The 24,727-nt window shown below is 33.6% G+C and overlaps 1 protein-coding gene across 1 annotated transcript; it reads right to left on the minus strand.

Annotated features, from left to right (window-relative positions):
• Window positions 1–10,331: 10,331 nt before the first annotated feature.
• Window positions 10,332–23,757, minus strand: cep76 (centrosomal protein 76). Its single transcript, XM_051131429.1, has 12 exons — window positions 23,512–23,757; window positions 22,533–22,691; window positions 22,342–22,423; window positions 19,735–19,959; window positions 19,448–19,633; window positions 18,462–18,559; window positions 16,568–16,696; window positions 16,261–16,449; window positions 15,977–16,143; window positions 12,975–13,308; window positions 10,861–11,078; window positions 10,332–10,701 (listed from the first exon to the last, which is right to left on the minus strand). Exons 1-12 carry the CDS (start codon window positions 23,572–23,574, stop codon window positions 10,563–10,565), a joined length of 1,989 nt encoding a protein of 662 aa, XP_050987386.1. The 5' UTR covers window positions 23,575–23,757; the 3' UTR covers window positions 10,332–10,562.
• Between the last annotated feature and the right edge of the window lie 970 nt (window positions 23,758–24,727).

Here is a 24,727-nt window from a genome sequence, read left to right on the forward strand (position 1 = left end):
AAAAAATCTAAGTAGGTAAAAAATCTTTTTTTTTTTTTTTTTTTTTTTTTTTTTTACAGTGTAAGTGCAGTGTAGTTGTTTTCCTGTAAATAAATTTGCATAACTATCCATTAGAAACTTATAATGCCATCCAAATGGGCCACATGCCTGAACCTGGCTTGCTTGAAAACAGAAACAGAAACATGAACACCAAAGGGGTAAAAAAAATGATTAGAAAACATATTTTTTGTTTAATAAAGAATAATTAGCTCAAACATAGCACTAACAACACTATAGTCATGGGTTTGATTCCTAGGGAATGCGTGAACAAATAACACTGTACAATAAGGTGTCATTTGTTAACATTAGTTAATGTATTAACTAACAATGAACAATAAACAATACATTTATTACACTATTTTAGTTAATACAAAATACATTGTTCATATTAGTTCACAGTGCATTAACCAATGTTAACAAACATAACTTGTAAACACAACAGTTAATGCTGAAATTACCATTAACTAAGATTAATAAATGCGGTAGAAGCATTGCTCATTCTTAGTTCATGTTAACTAATGTAATTAACTAATGTTAACCAATGAACCTTATTGTATAGTGTTACCTAAATGTATATCACTTCACAATAAGTAATGTAAGTTGCTTTGAATAAAAGCATCTGCCAAATGCAGCGACAATAAAATTTTAATGAAATCTATTAATTTGATTAATGAACAGCAGGTTTGAAATGTCTAGACTTGTCTACAGGAAGTTTAAACACTGTAATAAGTGACATTTACAAATGTAATGAGATCCATTTATTTAAATGTGACTGAAAGTTCATCGCATGTAACAGTAAAAAAGTTATGTGAACTTTATGTTTTGTTCATTATATTTTCTCACTGTAATTTAGGGTTTAAAATGTATCTGTTAAAAGTTTAATGTATCTGTATATAGAGTTTACAGTTATTTATTATTTTGAATAATAATAATAATAAATAAATAATAATTGTTTACTACTAGTAAACCCATTTAAATCAATCTGCAATCTCAAATGAAATGTGGCAAATCATTGGATTAAACTGTGAAAATGACATAAGTTATACTAATTATATTTATTAAGGGATGTAAGTTCTTAATACACTCTAAAAAATGCTGGGTTAAATTTTTAACCCAACTTTCTGGGTGGTTTTATTTAACTATTGTTTAGAAATTACTGCATGGCTAAAAATGAAACCAAAATAGATTGAAAATTAAAAATCGGACGCATAATTACTAGAGGCGCCAGAAAAATTCAAAAGATGCACAATTATTAATAAGCAATTTAAAAATTTTTATTTTTTTAATTATTATTTATTCACCTTATTAATACATGTTTATTTATTGAACATGTTAATGATGTAAGCCTGCAACAGGACACATTTTGAGAATATGTGAGATGGGGAGAGCAATTTTCTTGTATTTTAATGTTTGATTGTAATCATAATGCAACCTGATATTTATCTAACCAAAAATATCTAAACTTTGACAAAAAGTAGTCTTTTAGAATGTCTAAATGTATATCTAAAAGCAAAATCTAATAAATTATGTAAAAAAAAAAATCTAATCTAAAAGCCTCTGTATATATATAATATGTATATAGAGAAATATACAGGAGCTTACATGACGTTACACAAGTTTTTATTTTTTAATGACTCCAAATGGCACAATTCTCACTTAAAAAAAAAGGATTTTAAAAGCGTTCACTCTGTTTTAATGTGAAATGTTGCATTTATTGAAAAATAATAATAAAAATATTATATAAATATATATATATATTAATTCTAATGGGAAAAAATAGCTCATTAAAATTGTATAAATATTGCTTATTGTCATAAAATTCTAAATAATAATCCAAAAATATTCTTGAACAAAAATATTTTACAATGATTTTCCTGAAAAAAACAAAAAGTTACATTTCAAGGCTTCAGTCAGTTTTGACCGCGAAGGAGCCGAGTGTGACTCCTAAACGAAGAGGCCCAGAGGGTTCATATTTTTAGGATTTTTGACAAAAAAATTTATAAAAATATTGATAATTTTGACCCATACAATGTATTTCTGGCTATTGCTACAAATATACCCATGCTACTTATGACTGGTTTTGTGGTCCAGGGTCACATATAGCATTTTAGCTCATAATTATCATTACAATGTTATTAACTATTAGTTACAATTAGCTTAACTTGTAATTTATGATTTCATCCAAATGAATTCTCTGTCTCTGTTAATACGCAGCTCTGGCAATGTTTTTGCCACTGAATTTTAAGCAGCTTAAATTAAAGCAATAAGGAAGCCCTTGTCAAGCGAGCAGCACGTTCTGACAACCGAACGCAGGCATCTGTTAGCCTGGTGGTCTTTTCAGGATGCGAGGCGTTCGGTGTGACCAGCATCTCGGCTGGCTGAATTCTCATGATCGACAGGTCCAGGTTGCCGTACCCTGTCAGTCAACATGACGCGGCTGTAAAACGTCTGCGCCGCTGTCACTCAAAACAAGAGCTCTGGACGCGCTCACAAAAGACGGGGAGGCAGGATGAAGGACACGGCCGATATACGGGGCACATCAGAAGGGCTACAAGACCTATCTGTTGTCATCCGCTGTCCTCTGACTTTGCCATCGAGGGAAAGAGAGCTCCCTGACCTTGTCCTCGGAGAGAAAATGGCATGAAGCAATCTTCCACAAAGCCCTCTCGAGAGATACAGGTTGCCTCTATTAAACGGGGAAATAAAGCAAAGCCCGTGGCAATTCCGAGTCTTCAAGCAAAGCATGATGGGTCAGTCCTGTCGATGTTTTTCGCTGTAATTTTCTTTCCCTCGCCATGCTCGCCTTTCACAACAAGCTCATTAAAACCGTGCATCAACTGACATTTTACCCCTCTCGCTCTCGCTCTAGTTGCGGATCATTAGTTAGCATCGTGCGGCTCTGAGGAAGCGCACATCTTTGAGATATGTGTGTGTGTGTGAGTGTGTGTGTGTGGTTTGATGAGCGTGTCACCCCCTCACCCCCAAAGATGTCTCATTAAGAGTTCAGTAGAAGCACCTCTCTGTCCCCCCAATCCGTCGTTCCCTCCCTCCGTGCTCATTCCCTCTCTTTTCGTCTGCTAATTAGCTGGCATTTTCGCCTCTTCTGTGCGTCCCCAGTTACATCTGAGAAGGAGACGGATATGATTTTTCTTTAACCCAAAGGCCAACTTAATCAGCTGAATTAATGACTTTATTACCCATACTGCCCTGGGCAATGCAGCATGTTTCTCCTGTACCCCACGTCCTCTCATTTTTCTGTCACATGCTTCTTTTTTTCCGCAAACCAATAAACATCACACAGTCTTCACGCATTTAAAACAAAAATACACACAGATGAAAGACGGGCATGAAAAAATTGGTGCAAAACCAAGGATGCTGTGAAAGATACCTTGGCACAGAGACGTTTTGCTCTGCTTTGGTTGTAAAAAATGATTATTAATTACTATATCGTAATTCTATACTATTAAATCATACGTATGAAGAGAGTCTCTTTCTCACTGCAATTATTTGACTAATAAAAACAGCAATACTGTGAAATATGACATTTAAAATAACTAGTTTATGCAGTTTTTTAAAATGTTTTTATTTATTTATTTTTAAATTCTGGCAAAGATGGCAAAGATGAATTTTTAGCAGCCAATAAAAAATAAAAATAAAAAATCAGATAGCACTTTACAATAAGATGTCATTTGTTAACATTAGTTAATGTATTAACTAACAAATGAACAATGAACAATACATTTATTGCACTATTTATTAATCTTTGTTAATGTTAGTTCATTAAAAATATGGTCGTACATTGTTTGTTCATGTTAGTTCACAATGTATTAACTAATGTTAACAAACACATCTTTTTTGGATTTTATGCAAAAGTAATTGTGCCTTAGTAAATGCTAAAATTAACATTAACTAAGATTAATAAATGCTGTAGTTCATGTTAACTGATGTCTAATGTTAACTAATGAACCTGTTACCAAAAATCATAAATGCTGATGTGATGCTCAATCTCTTCTTATTTTCACAGCTGAAAACTAATTATATTATATTATATTATTTAAATGCTATTATTATTATACTTGATGTGGTGCTCAATTTATCCTTATTTTCACAGTTGAAAATATATTATATTATATTATATTATATTATATTATATTATATTATATCATATTATACTATTATTTAAATGCTATTATTATTATTATTATTACTATTGTGCTTATTACTTGATGTGGTGCTCAATGTCTTCTTATTTTCACAGTTGAAAATTGTTTATATTATATTATATTATATTTAATTATTTATTTAAATGCTATTTTTTTATTTTTTTATCAGGACTGTCTGATGAACAGAAATGACAAACTAACATTTTTTGCAACAATGTAAAAATATTCAGTCACTTTTGAATTTAATGTTTCCTTGTTAATTAAAAGTATTAAATTCTTAAAAAAAAAAAAAATCTTACTGATCCCTGTAGTGTATATTGTGTTTTAATTTAATATAAATATTCTTTTTAAGCTATCTAAATTTCTAATATTATCATAAACATAATAAACACCTTTAAATGATGCAGTCTCTGAAAATGTTACTTTTTTTCCCAAAGAGTATTTATGCACAGTCCGTAATATGGCTAAAAATAATTATATAACTATACAAAAATATAATAATACCCATGATGGCTTAATAGCTGTACATTTCCATTGTATGGTATCAGAAAACATTAACAAGATAGAGGGCACTGGGGGGCTTAATTGCTTACACCGTTTTTTGTGGAACAGGTGTTCACAGAAATGTATTTTATTTGAGCATTTAATATCTTTAAACATTGTTTTCACATGTCTGTTCTATAATTGCCTTTGTTCCATTAATGAGAAAAAAAAGTGTTACAGGTATTTGTTTCATTACAAAAGTGGCAGGTCTTTCTTGCATTAGATAATTGAAGCCATTTTACCTTTTACGCTTTTTCACTCTGAAGTATCTCATTTGCAATTTACAGTGTATGTAATTGGATAAATGCATAATGTGTAATTACAAACTGGCACAATTTTTTACTCTGTTGTAAATATTCATGTTTCATCATGATATTTTCAAACATATTTGTAAATGATCTGTGGATGAGCTGAAGTAATTAATGAAAATATCGATGTAGTGTTTGTAATATAATATTCAAGATATCATGTTGACTTGAATTTTTAAGATTTTTATAGAAAAAAGAAAGGGGGGCATTAAAAAATGTAGTTTCATTAGTATTTTCCATTAAAATCACATAAAGAATCAATCAAGAATCAAGTCATTTAAGTAAATAGTTATTTTAAAATTAAGAAACTAGACAAAAAAAGACAACAAAAAGAGTGGTTTACGCCACGTCTGCAGCAGTCTAGATTTAATACAATTTGATCAATTAACGACACAGTCTGAAAAATGGGATTTCCAAAACAACGCATTATCAAATCAAACTTCTCTTCTAATCAACAGCCATTTTTGTCAGTGTTAACGGAGTGTGTTTTTGTGGCTGGTCTGGTGAGATGATGTTTCTGTCCCTACAGACCCATTAGAATATTGCACCTGCAGTTCAAGACATTTCATATGCAGTGAAGACAATACTTGTTTGGCTGCATCAAACACTTCCTCTTCCAGACAGGAAATGTGATTAGAAGTGAAGGTGGGATTCAGTCAAAAAGGAAATATTCATTAGCCTAAATCACCCTTTGCACAACTCCAACCCCCAGTGCCATACACATTCGTTCTTGTCCTCGGCATGTTTAGTAGCTGAATGCGCAATTGTTAACGAGAGACTGCAAAGTCGGATATAATTGGACGTCACCCTTTCCGTACAGTTCACAAGTAATTTGTAATGTGCAAGTGAAATAAACAGCAAACAGAAATGAAACAGAAGCAAAGAGATTCAGTGCATTTTGAGACCCTGGAATGCACTGGAATGCATCTCTTGTTCATACTAAGAATTTAATGCTGAACCTCACAGAGGTGCACTGCAATCTTATGAAATGGAGCCTTGTGCAAAAGGAAAATAGTAAGATCTTGTAATGGTATGTAGGCTTTCAGTTCAGAATTACAATACCTCCAGTGGAAATGTGACATCATGCAATCACTCAGATTATTAAAAGGTTTAAAATATCAATTAATGAATCCTCAAAACAACATCTTTAGGATTACAGTTAAAGCTCTAGTGTTGTTTGTATTTTGTCTCCCCCTGGTGGTTAGAACCTATTTTTAACATTTCAAGCTCAATTTAAGCACAGCATAATAGTCAGCCTGTTTTTGAAGGACTTGAACTCATTGAAACTGATTTTAAAATTGTGAGAATGTATACACAAATTCATAAGATCACACTGCAATCTTCTGCAATATCCCTGCTGAAAAAAAAAAAAAAAAACAGCAGAAATTCTAATAGTTTCCACTACAAATACAATTGCAAACATTATAAATAAAAAAATATATATATATAAAAATGGTTTCCGGTAGTGATGGAAAGTTCGGATCATTTCACCGACTCGGACCTTTGAGTCTCGTTCAGCAAACTGAACAAATGTTACTTCCCTAACACATCTACTGCTTACACAAACGTTGATCACACTACAAACATGACAAAACTATAATGCTGTAAGAAACAGAAAAGATTAATTCATTGTTTACCTGGGTCTTTAGTCTATGATTAGCTCACCTCACCTCTTATCCGACAAGTTTTCGGGTTTGAGTCGTTTATTCATCACGTGACAGACCCATAAGCTTAACCAATGCAGTCTGAGCCGTAAAGAGAATTGATTAGTTCATCTCTCAAGGCTTCGGGTTCGAGTCGTTCGTTCATCACGTGACAGCCCCATAAGATATATCACTCCCCGAGACAACTTCTTCATCCCGAGTCACATTAAAGATTCGTTCAAAATGAACGAATTGTTCAAGAACGACCCATCACTAGTTCTGGGACATGTTCCATTATGAAAGGTAAGGAAAGGACATGACGTGTGACCAAGTATGGTGACCCATACTTAGAATTTGTGCTCTGCATTTAACCCATCCAAGTGCACACACACAGTAGTGAGTAGTGAACACACACACACGCACACACACGTTGTGTTTCCATGTTTTATGGGGACATTCCATAGGCCTAATTGTTTTTTTACTGTACAAACTGTATTTTCTATCGCCTTACACCTACCCTACACCTAAACCTAGCCCTGACAGGAGACTGTGCACACTTTTACTTTCTTAAGAAAAACTCCTTCTGCATGATTTGTAAGCCTGTTTCCTCATGGGGACCTCACAAATGTCCCCAAAAGGTAAAAATTTACTGGTATTACTATCCTTGTGGGGACATTTGGTCCCCATAACATGAGAAATACCAGGTACACACACACACACACTTTTATTTTTGTGAATTGTGGGGACTTTCCATAGACTTCTATAGTTTTTATACTGACCAAACGATATTGTCTATCATCTAACCCAACCCTAACCCTAACCCTAACCCTAACCCTACCCCTAACAGAAAACATGTTTGCATTGTTACATTTTTATTTAAACATCATTTACTATTTTTAATCATTTGGTGTGATTAAACACAATGTAGCAAGAACAAGTACACACACATGCGCGCACACACAGTGAATTGCCATCGATGGGGGAGCAGTCAGGGTTTCGGTGCCTTGCTCAAGGGACTCACCTCAGTCGTGGTATTGAGGGTGGAGAGAGCGCTGGTTATTCACTCCCCCGATCTTCAGTTCTTGCCGCAACCTTTCGGTTACAAGCCCGACTCCCTAACCATTAGGCCACAGCTGCCCCATAGGATTTAGTGGTTTTAACAAGCAACCAACAGAAAGCGGCCAATTACTATTGGGGCCAACAGGGTCCATTATGGTTTCCATTAAAACCAATACACTTCCCATTATAACTGGTAAAACCATTACAAATTCTGTGATGGTTTCTATCATTTTTGTTTTTTAAAGCAGGGATATCATGAAATAAAGCACAACATCTCATTTTTTGGAGTGCAAAGGTGCGTTACAATTGACAGGGTGTATATAATTACATTCAAGTGCATTTATATAAATATTAAGGTAATATTAATGTAAATGATATACATTTTGATATTTAAAGCGCGAACGTCTAAATGTTTATTAGTGTTATATGCCCACCGTTTTATGTACACTTAAACATTACAACACTACAATAAGTAAAAAGTTAATATTTAGCAACATTACTTTTTCGTTTCCACAAGGAAAACAGCTCCAAATGAAGTCAAGCAGAATAACCCGACAGGTCGTGGCAACGAGCCACAAAGCAATGATGGCGTTTACATCTGGAATGAATCAGTGTTCAATAAAAGAAACGATTCAGTGAATGATTCAATGACTCAGTGACAATCTGTCGCCACCTACTGGCAGCGCAACCATATAACTAGTCACTGAAAATCTCAAGAACTACTACACGTTTGATGTTGCAAACTGGTATGTATATTATTATTTTAATTTATTTTCATAATTATAACACGCTGTTTGTAAGATAAACTGTTGTAGCATTTACTAAACTTAGTTATTCTTCTAGTTATTTACCTCTTTACCTTATTTTTTCTGTAAGAGTGGGTGTGGCCACGTGTAAATTTTATGGGTCTGGCTTCCGGTCTCATCCGGATCCAGCTGTTTTTAACTGTACGAAACAGATCATTTTGCTGCTTGATACTGCAAATTGGTGTCTTACCATATTATTAATGTATTATCTTAATTATGAAGACAATTATTTGTAATGCAAACAGTTTGACCTTTTACTGCACGTTGTTATTCTTCTCATTAGTTAAACTGGAAGTCTCGCGTATATGCTTAGTTTAACGTTGAAGAATAAGGTGGATAGCGGCTGATGAATCTGAAATCTTGCACATTCACAGAAAATAGTCTAGTTCCACGTTAAATAATTTTTCAAAAAAAGTAAGGTGGTAATGGTCATATTCAATGTGTTACGTCAAGCAGCACTTACTTATAGATGGTTGTTTTGATATATAACCATGTGTTCATATGACCATATCCACTTAGCACACTGTGCTATTTTATTCACCTAACTGGATATCATTTTCTTTTAACATATTTTTTTAAAACCCTAATTTTATCTTGGCATGAATGAATTCTAATAACTAGCACTAATGACTCATCAGGCCACATTTCAAGATTTAAACAAAATAGCATCAGTAAAAGCATATTTGCTTCAGTGTATACCACGAATTTGCGTCCATTCTAAGTGGAATTGTTTGGCAACCATGGCAACTGGTACCTGTTAATTAGAAGCTTATGGAGGAGACAATCATGCAACCTTGGAGAGATAAGTAATGAATTGATAATGTGCACTTGTGGTCTAGTGCAGCTTCTCTGAATACTTGGCCGGATTTGCTAATGACTCTTAATACCACAAAAGGGAACTTGATCACAAAGGTCATCTTAAAAGAGAATGCAAGCTCATCTCTGCTTTAGTTTCAGTAAATGAGGCTGGATCAAGCATGAGGATGGATCAAGATATACTGGCTCATCTTTCCTATCGGATCAAGCCTGCAATTGTGCAATTCATTTTTTTGTGTGAGTATGTTGCCATCTCCTGGCCAAATAAAACATTGTTAGTGGCATATTGTATTTGATGTATTAACTAAGCTGCTCGTTTGTATTTTTTCCCCTTTTAAAAGGCTTCACAGTTTTATTTACCGCTTTTCATTAATTTGCCTATTTACAGTTACAATTTTATTTTTTTTCCAAGTAACATTGTCATGTGGAACAATTTTTTTTAAGTCACTAACAGGGTGGAAATACCTTGTTTCATACTTATTTTTGGCTGTTAAAACCCAGAGCAAAGCATCTTAAGCTCAACTAGCCTTTTTTGAACAGACTTTTATGTCAGTTGTGCTTAATATTTGTGGAAATCATGATAGACCATCATTCAAAAGTTTGAGGTAAGTAAGATTTAAAAATAAGAAATTCAGCAAGGACATATTAAATTGATCAAAAGTGATGGTAAAGACGTATTGTGTTACAATTTCAATTTCAAATAAACTATATTATTTTGAACTCTGTCTATCAAAGGAAAAAAGAAAAAAAGTAAAAAGAAAAATGTATCACAATTTCAAAAAAAAAAAAAAAAAAATTAAGTAGCAAGTGTTTTTTTTTTTTAATAATAATAATAATAATTTGGCACCAAATAAGTAAAAATGGCAACTTTAAAGTAACTAAGGTAGTGGTAAATTAAATGGCAGAAGAGATATCAAGCCAAAGACAAAAAAGGGTATCATAAAAGTGATTTATTTAGAAAAATATATCCATAAATACCATTTTATCAATCTCCGAATGACACACACGCACACTGTACATGTAAAACCAATTATAATTGCTGCACATAGATAAGCAGCATAGATGTAAATTGCATGTATGTAATTCCAAGACTCATAGTAATACTCCAAACCCAGCAGATAGTTTAAAGAGTCAGGAGACTTATGAATTCTGTAAACCTGAGGTGAATGATCATACTGCTTCCTGTCACAGAACTGATCTGTATTTGCAAGCAAACATGATCCAAACAGCACAAGCCGACTCTGGATAAGCAAAAACGCGAACCCTCACCGCCAGTCGCACATGATCCCCTCGGCAGCAAACAATCTCTTCACAAAACGGTGACCTGAATGATACATAAGAAAACAAGCTTTGTTAAAGCTGCTGTTTGACTTCTGACCACTAAAAAGCACTAAACGAAATTGTGAAACTACTTCTTTAAACAGGTTTTAAGACACATTTAAAAAGAAAGACTAAAAGTAGCTTGGTTCATTCCCGCAGGTACCTGAGACAGGTAGCGAACGCCCTGCGTGCATTTCGGTGCAGGAAGTGAATAGGAAAGCCTTTAAAAGTGTGTCCGTCAGGTACAGCTCTTCTCACAGCATCCTGAAACTCCTCGTTTCCACACGACACACCTGTACAGCGCTCTAGTTCATACGCAGACAGCGCTGCTGACAGCAGGTATGACAGGTGATCGTCCCAGACAGTTGCCAGACCAAGATCCTACAGATAGAAATGGCACTAAGTAAGTTGAAAAAAAGCATGTTTAAAAGCAACCAAGTCACGATGCGAAACAGAGTGAACCCCCTTAGCTGTTATAAATTCACTGTAAACCATGGCTTCGCGGGGTTATTGCTTTTATAAAATGGTTATTCCATATACATAGTAAGCTTTCACAAAATAAAACACAGCAAATAAAGCGTAATGACATTAATACAAACATTCTTTCGCAAAACAATGTAGTTCCTCAGAAACAGTTATGTGTAAACAAAAGTATGTTTGTAGAGTAATTTTCAACAGCTTCGAACGTGGCTCAATCAGAATCAAGGACAGGAACTATCCGATTTATAACTGAGATTTTACATTTTCAAAATTTAGATTAACATTCACGTTGCTTCAAACCCTAAGTCACTTTTTTCATCAATAAAATACAAAATATTGAAACTGAATTGGAACTGGGCATTTTAAGTTTCAGTTTAAGTTTTAAATTACAAAAAGCATAACATATGTAGGCCACAATATTACAAGTCTTCTAAATTAATACAAAACTTTCTTTCTAAGAGGAATAGACTATATCTTTAGTTCGACAAGAATTTATATTGAAATTGACTGCAAAATTTGTATGGACTACAAAAACGGTGCTTTGGCACCCTTTATAGCCATTGCTGTTAACTGAATTATGCTAATGTTCAAAACTCTGTGGTCAGTAAATTAAAAAATAAATAAATAAATAAATAAATTCAGTTAAGAAAGAACGCATTAAATTAATACAAATTGACAGTAAAGACTTAGTTTACAAAAAATATTTATATATACACTGCCATTCAAAAGTTTGGGATCAGCAAGGTTTTGAATGTTTTTTTTTTGCTCACCAAGGCTGCATTTATTTGATTAAAAATACATAAAAACCAGTAATATTGTGAAATATTATTGCAGTTTAAAACAGTGGCTTTCTATTTTAATATACTTTGAAACAGAATTTATTCTTATGACGTAAAGCTGAATTTTCAGCATCATTACTCCAGTCTTTAGTGTCAAATGATCCTTAAGAAATCATGCAAATATGCTGATTGATTATCAAGGTTGGAAACAGTTGTGCTGCTTAATATATTTTTTTGGAACCTGTGATATTTGTAAAGTAGTTTACAAAAAAAATATTTATATATACAATGCCATTCTAAGTTTGGGATCAGTAATATTTTTGATGTTTTTTTAAACAAGTCTTTTCTGCTCATCAAACCAGCGTTTATTTCATTAAAAATAGTCAGAAATATTATTGCAAGTTAAAATACTTGTTTTCTATTTTAATATACTTTAAAATAGAATTTATTCCTGGGGGGGCATAAAAAATGTTTCTTAACCAAATTAACATATTACAATGATTTCTGAAGTTTCTAGTGATACTGAAGACTTCATACATTTCAGCTTTGCCATCACAGAAATAAATTACATTTTAAAATGTATAAAAATAGATAACAGTTATTTTAAATTGTAATAACATTTCATAATATTATAGTTGTTACTGTATTTTTGATCAAAAAAATGCTGTCTTGGTATGCATAAAAGACTACAAAAACAATAATAAAAAAACAAACTCCAAACTTCTAAGCAATTAAGAATATATCACACTAGTGGCTCGATTTGAAAAAGGGGATATTATTTTTACAGATTAATTAAAAACCACTGCATGGATTTTTATGTTGTATGAACCACTGTCGTATGAACATGTTGTATGAACCACTTTCAGTTTTCCGGTGCTTTTTTTTGTCATTTCGGACTGACAGAAGAGTAAAGGATGGTTCATTTGGGGATAAACATTCCCTTTAGCTGTATTTAGAAAATGCATTTTACACAGTGCTTTTGGATAGTAGGTTGCTTGTGCATCTGTATATTTATTACCTTCCTATGTTCTGCTAATAAGTACCGCATCTCCAGCTCAAGTTGGTTGCTGGCCTCATTAGGCACTACAGAAGGAGAGCAGAGAGGAGGAGTCGGGGGGAGAGAGGAGGTGGAGCCGGGTGCACATACAGATCTCACAGCCTCCTCGCTCATGGCCTTCCAGCGTGAGCCATCTGTGAAGTCAAATACACACAGCTCCACAGCATCTGACGGCTGACAGTTCGCCAGGAACGTCTTGTGGTTGAAGACGCAGCCGAGCGTCCTGTAAGGGTGGGTGGGTTTCGGTTGGGGAACCATGGGAGGGGCATCTGGGTCTATTGGACGATGGATGTATCTAGTAAAGAAAATAAAAACAGGAATGATTTTCATGGTTTTTGATTTTTAATGTTTTAATGTTAACCAAACCGAAAACCGTGATTAAAAACCGAGGTACGTATTAACCCGTGAACTAACTGTATATATATATATATATATATATATATATATATATATATATATACACACATATATATATTTATATTTGTATATATATATATTCTTCATACAGTGGACTACAAGTAAAACTGAAACATTTGGGAGCAAAAATTAGTCAGACACTTTAACCTGACTATGTTTTGCTTAAGAGTTCTTTAGTTGCTAATGCAACCTTTTTACACCACAGACTGATCAAAACCAAGCATTGCTTGGTAATTGATTGAATTTGGTATTATCTAATTGTGTATCTAAATTTAACAGCTGACAGCTATTCAGCCTAATTCATCACATACCTTTCTATCAAAGTTATCTGACATTATCAAGATTAATTTGTTCTGAAACAGTTTAACTCTGAGTTCTTGTCATATATTCTTACCATTTTCTATAGCGAAAAAACTGTGAGAATGTGAGAAATGTTGAAGGTGTCTGAATAAATTTTGAATGCATTGTATAGATACATAGAAGTATATTCACACGAATGAAAACTAATACTAAAAACTTTTTTTTTGTTAATTAAAACTAATCAGAAATACAATAAAATATACTATATTAAAAATAATAATATATTGGATGTACAAAAACATAAATCAGAAATGTTGCCATGTCATCTAACTAAACTAAGTACTAAACTGACTAAAACTGAAATAAAAATAAAAGCCAAACATGGAGAAAAAACAAACAAACAAACAAGCACATAAGAAAATTACTAAAACTTGAAATAAAAATAAAATGAATCAACTGAAAACATAAAATAAAAGCTAATTCAAAATATTAATAATTACCAATTTAGTATAGAAATTACAGTGCCCTCCACTAATATTGGCACTCTTGGTAAATATGAGCAAAGGCAGCTGTGGAAATAAATATGCATTGTTTATCCTTTTCATCTTTTATTAAAAAAACTCACAAAATTCTAACCTTTCATTGAAGTAAATCAATAGAAACTGGGCGGGAAAACTTATGAAATAAATGTTTTTCTCTAGTTCATGTTGGCCACTATTATTGGCACCCAACTGTTGCAAAGTATTTTCCCCAAGATAACAGCTCTCAGAGTCTCTCCTATAATGCCTGATGAGTTTGGAAAACACCTGGCAAGAGATCAGAGACCATTATTTCATACAGATTAACTCCAGATCCTTCAGATTTCCAGCTCCACGTTGGTGCTTCTTTTCTTCAGTTCACCCCACTGATTTAATACGGTTCAGGTCAGGAAACTGAGACAGCCATGGCAAAAGCTTCATTTTGTGCTCAGTGAAACATTTTTGTGTTGATTTTGATGTTTGTTTTGGATCACTAATGGAAAATCCAACCACAACCCATTATAAGATTTCTAACAGAGGCAGTCAGGTTTAGATTGTTTTATCTGTTGGTATTTGATAGAAACCATGATGCCATGCATCTGAACAAGACGTGCAGGAACTCCGGCAGAAAAATAGGCCCACAGCATTAAAGATTCAGCAGTATATTTAACCGTGGGCATGGGGTACTTTTATCAATGTTTGCACCAAACCCGTCTGATGGGTTTGCTGCTAAAAAGCTCTTTTTTTAGGTTTCATCCGACTACAGAAGCCAGCCCCTTTTGAAATTCCAGTCGTGTCTGCCAATTGAATATGCTGGAGTTTTGGATGACTGAGAAGGATTTTTCTTGAAACCCTCCTAAACTACATGTGGTGATGTAGGGGCTATTTGACATTTTTTTTAGGTTTTCTGGCCCCTAGATTCAACTAATCTCTGCAGTTCTTCAGCTGTGATCTTTGAAGAGTCTAAACTCCCCTCCTAAGCGTGCATTAGGACGATACAGACACATGTCCTCTTCCAGGCAGATTTGTAACATCTTTAGTTGATCTGAACTTCTTAATTATTGCCCTGATGGTGGAAATGGGGATTTTCAATGCTTTAGCTGTTTTCTTACAGCCACTTTCTGTTTTGTGAAGCTCAGCAATCTTGTCCCGCAGATCAGAACTATATTCTTTGTTTTTACTCCTTGTGGTGGACGACTGAGGTGGATTGGCTGGACAACTTCATGCCCTTAGTCACCCTGGTGTGCTAAAATATGTAAATATGGACAGGAATATACTTCAGAGATATTTTACTCATAATAATTTCTAGGGGTGCCAATAATTGTGGCCAACATGAACTAGAGAAAAACATTTATTTCATAATGAGATTTTCCCCCCACTTTCTATTGTTTTACTTCAGTGAAAGGTTAAAATTTTGTGATTTTTTTTTAATGAAAGATCAAAAGGATAAACAAGGGTGCCAATATTTGTGGAGGGCACTATATACTCTTCAGCATAGAAATATTAACAAAACCATTGAGAAACTGTAAATGGCCAACTAAAAAAGCCATTTGGCTCCTAAATGTATCATTTTATTGAAACCTATTGAAAGTAATTTTCTTTTAGTTTGGAACCATTTTAGACTTAGTTTAGAAGATAATTAAGAAAATTATTCTTAATTATCTTCTAAACTATCCCTAAAATGGTATGATACTCTTAGAAATACCCCTAGAATGTATGAATTTTTACCTGTGTGCAGTGAAACTTTCCCAAAAGGTAATGGAGCCGTCTGTACCGCAGGTCATGACCCATGTGTGAGGAATGTTTTTGGCCTTGGTGCCCACACATACATAAGCATCCAGTCCAAATCCCAACAGCAGACTACACAGCAGTGTGGCGTGATCCTCACAATCACCCTGACAACAACAAAACATGATAATAAATGAAAATCAAATCAATGATCATAAAAACAACACATATGAATTCTAAGATTTTACTCTAGTTCAAATCAGCATTTAAACAGGTTGTCTTACTTTGTTCCTGCACAGAAAGGCCATCATAGAGCACCACTGTTCCTGTCGGACTCCTCCCCCTACCACAGGTGCTCTCTCCTGAGCTAACAGGCTAACAAATCGTGCTGCCTGCCGCGGACTCTCAAGCAACCTGCCGGCACGCAATACCCGTACATATGAACACACGGGACGGTTCACACCATTTTCATCCTGGAAAACACATGTTTTATAAGACATCTGAAGCAAATACTGTTATGCAGAAACATAAATCAGCAATATCTAGATATAGCAACATTCACAAGTACATTTCTTAGTAACATCAAGTCACCTGTGCAAAAATCTTCACCAGTTTGGAGTGGTGTGACGGTCGAATTTCCAAGAACTCCTGCCACCATTGTTTGGCATATACCAAAAACAGCCTTTCCTTCTCTGCTGTTTTCTGCCTTTCCAGGGATTGCTGAAAAAATTAAGATCATGAGTTTTTGCTTTAGGCAATGTTACAGAGACTAAAAATAGAGAAATTACAGAGAATGAGAAAGCTTCACTGAAATCTTACCATCCCATTTTTGTAACAAATGATGTTTAGAGAACACAAAAAGGAATTTTAATGGAATGGTCTGGGTTCAAAGTTAAAAAACTGTGGAGAGATAAAATGGCTAACTGGAAAAGTGTATAGGTGTGTTTTGTTCGACTGCTCATTACATGGTTATGATTGGAGCTGAAAAATTTAAAACAATGATCAACACATTGTAAGCAAAATTTCAAGTTTGTTTTGTTGTGTCACACCATGAGGATTGTTCTCATGCATCATGCGAGTACATTTCAGCTTCCATTTATATGCACTGATGAATGTATATGTAATTAAAAGTAAAATGTAAATTAAATCTGTGTATCATATAAAGTGATTGTGTCTCCTCAGAAGTCTTGGACTACACCTCTTGATGGATTACTTTTACAATGTCTTTATGAACTTTTTAAAGCTTTGTTATACTTTCTGAAACTTTTGGTTCAATGGACTTTCAGTGGAGGAACTAAAATCTCCCAAGGTTCATTAAAATTATCTTGCCTGTACCTTTAAAACTAGGACTGTCACTAACGATTATTTTGGTAACTCAGTAATCTGTCGATTACTCTGACGATTAATCGAGTAATCTGACTATTCTAATTAAATTGGTTTTGTAGTAATAAAAATAGACCTAAGTGAGCAATAACCTTTAAAATGACTTAAAATATACTTATAATAGCAATGAAGCAATAATAATTAGTTCAAATAAAGTATCAAAAGCAAGTACTTGTATGGTTTTATTGAACCAAACTGTTAAAATACATAATGTATTATAAACAATAGAGCTAATGTACATTACGCATTATAACAAATGAATGCAGAGGGCGCCAACGTTTTGGCAGAGGGCGCCTGACGATTGTTTTTACACTTTACAGTGCAATCTAATGTTTAATACTGACTCAACAACATTTAATTTAAATGTCCACTTAATCTTTAACATTTGGCCATTTCTTTATGATAGAAAAGCTACAGCCACTGTAATTACTTGAAAATGTGGACATCAAAACGTGTAAACTCAGAGTGAGGGTTTGAGCTTTAAAATCGAGATGAACAGTTAGCATATTGAGAAAGTTAATGATGTATTCGCCTTTGTTTGCGTAAGTTTATGAATGATTTACCTTACAAATCTGATGAAATAGCGCATGTTGCGTTCCCAGATGAACGTTAAAACAAACCCAAACTCGCAACAACATTCAGATATGGAGTATAAGATGCTCCACACATGTAAATCATAACGCGCTCTGTAAATGATTAAAGCGCATATATTAAACCTGCATCGCATATATTTATTTAATTGAATTCTTAACAGCATTATGCTTTATTATGATTTTAAATGGGTTTAATATGTGGAATGCACAACTTCTGGTATTTTACCAGTTACTTGACACAGGCCAAATGCAATTGAGGATTTTTTTAAAATCGAATACTCAAATAGAATCAAGGAATCATTGCAGCCCTATTTAAAACCAAGCATATTCACATTTATCCTGGTGCAATGCCTTGCCCCATAGACTTTCATAACATTTTTATTACAGAGATAATAGAGTATAGATAAATAGAGCCTAACTTGTACTCAACTTCAAACATTCCCTTTAATGTAATAACCGCAATGACTTCAGTTTAAATGAAGTGAAGCATTTATACAGTAATGATTCACCTGGGTGGTGATGACATCAGGGCTCAAGGTCTCAGTAAGAGGAGGGTACAGTTCCAATTTCAGATTCAGAACTCCAACAGCTACTTTACATTCACTGCCTGAGGAACAAAAATACACATGCACACATGCCCATTAATAATTTTTAAGGATTAACACCCTTTAATGTGTCCTTTACAACGATGTATAATTTACCCAAAAAGACTCCAAAAAAGTACTCTGACAAATGCTGCAATTGTTTTTGTTCACAAAATAAAAGTTACTTGGGTTCAAAGTTGTTTTGGACCCCATTAACTTTCACTGTACAGTCAAAAATAATGAAAGATATCTTTTTTATGTTTCACAGCAAAAAAACAAGTCATACAGAAAATATGTAAGGATGAATAAACAATTACAACAATGAACAACAATTTACAAATAATTTACTCACCCCCTTGTCATTCAAGATGTTCATGTCTTTCTTTTCTTTCAGTCATAAAGAAATTATGTTTTCTGAGGAAAACATTTCTGCATTTTGCTCCATATAATGGACTGCTATGGTGCCCCGATTTTGAACCTCCAAAATGCAGTTTAAATGCGGCTTCAAAAGATCCCAAATGAGGTTGTGAACGATCCCAGCCGAGAAAGAAGGGTCTTATCTAGCGTAACGATTGGTTATTTTAATAAAAAGAATACAATTTATACACTTTTTAATGCCAAACGCTTGTCTTGTCTTACTCTGCCTGGACTGTTTTTGTTCCGGTTCATGACAGTTAGGGTATGTCGAAAAACTCACATCTCATGTTCTCCCTCAACTTCAAAATCATCCTATATCGCTGTTTTTTTCTTGTGGAGAAAAATGCAGAAATGTTTTCCTCAAAAAACATAATTTCTTTACGACTGAAGAAAGAAAGACATGAACACCTTGGATGCCAAGGGGGTGAGTACATTATATGTGAAGCTGTGTTTTGGAAGTGGACTTCTCCTTTAATAATATGACATTTGATTACCCACTCCCAGCAGTTCTACTGAGACATTGGTTTTCCCATTGGGAGCACTGAGAACTCTCCGCCAATCAAGAAAATAAGAGGAAACGAGTGTTGTGTCCCCAGACGTGTCTGTTTTAATCAGCACCATATGGACTGGATCACAGATGGACAGCATGGTGGTAGCATCAGCCATCTTGCTAGCATCTCCTGTGCCATAATAAAAACACATTGCATTGTTTACACGTGACAGGTTCTTGAAATTAAACGGAGTACATTAGTGCTACAAAAAGTAGGGTTGCTTAAGACACCTGGGCCATCTCTGTGGACTTCCAGAAGAAAGCCCTCCTGTAGGTCTGGTTCACAGGCACATGGGACTGGTTTGGAGCGGAAGCGCTGGTTGCGGAAGTGGAGATGAAGGGTGAAGGTAGAGCACACCTGACCAGGTAAAGGTTCTGGCTCCTGCAAGTGTTCCAGGAAGGCCTTACCACCCAGAACTTGTAGGTAGAGGTATCTCCTTAGTGGACTGATGTTAGCTGGTGAATTTTTTTGAAAGGTTAGTTCACTCAAAAACATAATTCTAAAATTATAATTATAAACTAAAAATATAAAAATAGTTTACTTGGGACACAAAGGATGTTCAACAGAAGATTTATACTGCTCTTTTTCCTATCATAAAAGTGATAAATATCATTTACTCATAATCATGTAGTTCCAAACCCATAAAATAACTACAGTTCATCTTCAAAATAGAAACTAAGATTTTTTTTTTAATGAAACATGATTTTTAATTAAATCTACTACTTCACTGAATGTACAATCCACTAAATCTTTGACACTTAACTCTTGTGCAACCTTTTGGACATTTTTGTCCATTTCAGTTTTGTTTTTGTTGATCATTTTGATCACCTGTGTTATTGCCAGCTGCATAAATTTTGGCACAGGTGTGTATTTTTATTGGACATTTACTATTTCTCCCCCATTTCCTTTAATAAATCTATTTTGCACTAGGTTCAAAAAATAGTTCCTCTCAGGATCTTAAGGACAAAAATGTCCCCATCGAAACCCATTAAAACTGCTATTTTTAATCACAGTGCTATTTAACTGTAAAATGGTGCATTTTTTGTTAACAGGCTTTCATTCTGTTAAATGAAATTTTTTTTGTACAATATTTTACAAGACGGTGCCATTTTTTTAGATTCGGCCAATAAAGCAAATACTCGCTTTATTTCTGTTTTCTGCTTCTGCCTATTATAAAGCCAATATATATAAATAATGCAGCTATAATTGTGTGGGTGTGTTGTTATGGATGTCAGAGTGCGATCTGAATGCGTGTCATAAAAAAATGAGTGTGTTCTTGTAATATTTGAGACAGAAAAACTGAAATCACACATCCAACCACTGTGTGCACCAGTGCAGTTTTGCTGGCACCTAATGAGGAAAATCTGGTACTGCGCCCAAACAAAATCTTACTGAAAGCTCATTTTTTGCGCTATCAACCTCAAATTTGGAACACAATTTGTTTAGATTTATGGCTTTGATTTTCTAACAAGGTTAGAGTTGTTGTTTAGAGTTGTTTTTTAAATATATTTTATATAAAATATTGTTCAAAAAAGCATTTTCATAAATTTAAAACTTTTTTTGGTTTCACTTTTAAACTTTTTCTACTTCAACAATAATCTGTCATGGGTCTTCTGTAAAGTGAGACCAAACTTAACTCTGTGCTCCGTAGCTTCAAATTTTTATGACAGTTTTTCTGACATGGACATTTTTTCCACTAAGGACCTATGTGTAACTGCTATTGTTTAACTGTTTATTGATCTACAAGGGTTAAAAAAGACATCATAAATAATCAATTTAACAATTAAAAGACATTAAGAAGCAGAAACATTTTTTAAGTATTTCATAATGATTTCATATAAAATATGTGATATTTAAGCCATAGTTGTTATTTTCTAAATCATCTTTGTAGCAGTACAAATGCTGTTCTACAAGGATGAACTTAAACTGTGTTACTGATGTAATTTCATACAGATTTAATTCAGATTGCATGGAGCTTAATGATTTAAACAGTGACCCCATATATACCCTGAGCACATTAAATACAGTCAATGGAAGCTCAAACGTGTTTGCTGTTATTTGATTTGCTCTATATATGTGCACTGATCATTGTTTTAAGTAAATAAAACAATATAAAGTAATTGTTTCTCTTTAGAGGGCTTGTATGAAAACTCTGGATTCATTTGGATTTCTTTTACAACGTCTTCACCTACATTATGAAAGTTTTGGTTGAACAAACATTTAATGGATAGCAAAAATCTCAGGTTTCATAAAAAAAAAAAAAAAAAAAACACTTTTTTGCATTGAAGGTGAACAGAAGTCTTAAGGTTTTTAATTTCTTTTTTTTTTTTGTTCCATGTACCTTCGAAACAATTTGTATTAACATCTATGTTGGTGCAAACCCATAAAATTTTCGCTCATCTTCTTGAATAAACACGAATAAAGATATTTTTAATTAAACCAGAGAGATTTCTGTCCCTCCATTGAAAGCCCATTCCAACAAAACTTTGACACTTCAAAAAGTTTATATAAGACATAATAAAAATAATCAATATGAGCCAAGCACAATCACTTAAGATTTAAAAATGATTTAATTTAGGCTTCTATTTGCATATAAAACACTGATCAATGCACAAACATACAGCACATCAAATATGATATGAATATGATATAAGGCCCAACCATATTTGGATAGGTGTTTGAAGTGTCAACATTTTGCTGAACTGCAATTTCAGTGGAAGGACAGAAATCTCATTTAAAAAAAAAAAAACTGTCTTCAGTTGTGTTTTAAGGATGAAGTTGTAGGTTTAGAATAACATAAGGGGGTGAAAACTTATGACCTATTAACAATCACTCACTTGTCTTCAGCTGTGTGATGTTCTTATCCACAAAACGAGTTGCAGACTTGTTCACAGTATCAGGTTCAGTGTGAGAAACATCCTGATGGGAAAACAACTAGTCATTTGAAGAGATATGACACATCTATGCTTTGGTAAAGAGATTGTGTTCATTTCATAATCTCACTGCTCGAAAATCAAAATACTCATACCACATTTGTAAAGTGTAGATCTTTCATCACATCATCCACGATTCCCCTCCGCTGAAGAGCATGTATGAAGTCTTCCTCAGAGAGAGAGCGCTGTCCATGGTGCCCATCACCTCTTACTGTCTCCGCTAAAACATCACGAATTTTACCATGGATATCCATCTAAAAACAGGTTAGTTCACAAATATCAATATCATGACATTATGATTTTTTTTCATGATCATAATTTAGGTTTATATTATATTTAGGTTTAATTAAGATTTTTTTTTACCTTTTTTTTCTCTAATATGCTCACCAAGGCCGCATTTATTTGATTAAAATAGAGTAAAACAGCAATATTGTGAAATATTATTACAATTTAAAAGCACTTCTATTTTAATACATTTAAAATGTAAATTATTACTGTGATGCAAAGCTGAATTTTCAGCAGCCGAAGTCTTCAGTGTCACATGATCCTTCAGAAATCATTCTAATGTCCTGAATACCTTTTAAAATATATTAAAATAGAAAATAGTTCTTTAAAGTTATAAGAATATTTTACAGTATTACTGGTTTTACTGTATTTTTTAAATCAAATTAATGCAGCCATGCTTAAAACAATAAAATAATCTCAATTATTATAAAATGACTCATTTACTTGAATAAAAACTGCATGCGTAGTAACTGCATAAAAAATAGATGATTTATAAGTAAAGCATAGATGTTATCATACGTAAGTACACCATGTGTGGTTGTCATGTCAACCAGCTAAACTAAACCTGCACAAACAACATCAAATCGAAAAAAAAAACAAAACCGTAATGTATTTCTCGTACAGCTAAGTTACAACCTTACAGCTATTACCTTATTCATATAAAATTATGTAGAACATGAATGTAACGGTTTCTGGCATAAATAATTTGCTCAAAGTACATTCAAAGTCTATTGCACATCATTTTCGTCATGAATTGCGAGTGACAACAAAGATCATGACTTAGCTTACCTTGATTAAATGGTCATGGATTATTTGTTTTAATTCAGTTGCTTTTTCTGGTGGCAGGGACATCTTTTCAAGCCTGAAAATGCCAGACGGGTTTAATAGGTATAAGTAACTTAAGCATTTGAAGTCCACGTTTGCATTAAATACGGGTGTTCATCATGTTCATATTTATTTTGCTTTGTTGCTGGATGTGATGTTAACGCCTCCTGCAACTGACATTTTAAATCCTGGCGGAAAGGCGAGCGGGAGTCTGTCGTCACAGCGCCTGTGTATATTCGCAGTGGCGGTTTTACAATACACTACAAGCTGTAAAACAAAAACGTAACTACATTACGTTTAACAGACGACAGTGTTCATGAGCTTTGATACTTTACGAATTCGAAATCTAGAAAATATTTAACTCTCCGGTTTAAATCAGGCACAGCGTCTTCATACTTAGGAAGTGACGTCATGGAAATTCAGCCCCTGGATCTTGTAGTTCTCGTTTATTATAAACATAAATTGCACGTTCTGTAATAACAATAATAAAACCATATAGTACTTTTACTTCGGTGTACGATACAGAAATTTATCCATGCGTTTGAGGAACGAATGTATGCAATTTACGTTGTAAAACAGAACGTAAAAGTCTCAAGTAATGTAACGTTAAACCGTAGACAGTTTATTCTTAAATCCAAACTGCTATTATAAAATCATAAGAAATTCCCGAGGTAACCAAGGCTGGCAAATGTACATTCTCTTCAGTCTGGATTGACTTAAATGGACATGACAACACAAAAAACTTTACATTTAGAACCATATGATAATAAATAGTGTTGGGGACTGCAAAAAAAACATTAAACTAATAAAATTACAGTGGCTTAAAATGTTAACAATTACAAAGGGGGTTACATCTGAATATTTATTGTATTAATATTAAACATTTTATTCTTAAATCCAAACTGCTGTTATAAAATCATAAGCAGTGTTGGGGGTAACGCATTACAAGTAACACGAGTTACATAATAATATTACTTTTTTTTAAATAACTAATAACGCATTACTTTTGAATTTCTCCGAAAATATCTGAGTTACTTTTCAAATAAGTAACGCCAGTTACTTTTTTCCCCATTTATTGACTGAAAGTCTCCTTTTGGGAAATTGGGAGTAAACATGATGTTACTGTATTCTAGACTAAATGTGAACATGCATTAATTCATCTCACTTACAAAAAACAGAT

Source organism: Labeo rohita, chromosome 16, assembly GCF_022985175.1.
Source record: "Labeo rohita strain BAU-BD-2019 chromosome 16, IGBB_LRoh.1.0, whole genome shotgun sequence".
NCBI classification, from domain to species: domain Eukaryota; kingdom Metazoa; phylum Chordata; class Actinopteri; order Cypriniformes; family Cyprinidae; genus Labeo; species Labeo rohita.

Bases quoted from the DNA above. Each gene is read 5' to 3' on its own strand.
- cep76 (XM_051131429.1), bottom strand. From the start codon at position 23,574: ATGTCCCTGCCACCAGAAAAAGCAACTGAATTAAAACAAATAATCCAT. The intron at 13,309-15,976 runs GTAAAAATTCAT...TTTCTTTACTAG, and splicing joins GAAAGTTTCACTGCACACAG to ATACATCCATCGTCCAATAG. The intron at 10,702-10,860 runs GTACCTGCGGGA...TGTATCATTCAG, and splicing joins GCGTTCGCTACCTGTCTCAG to GTCACCGTTTTGTGAAGAGA.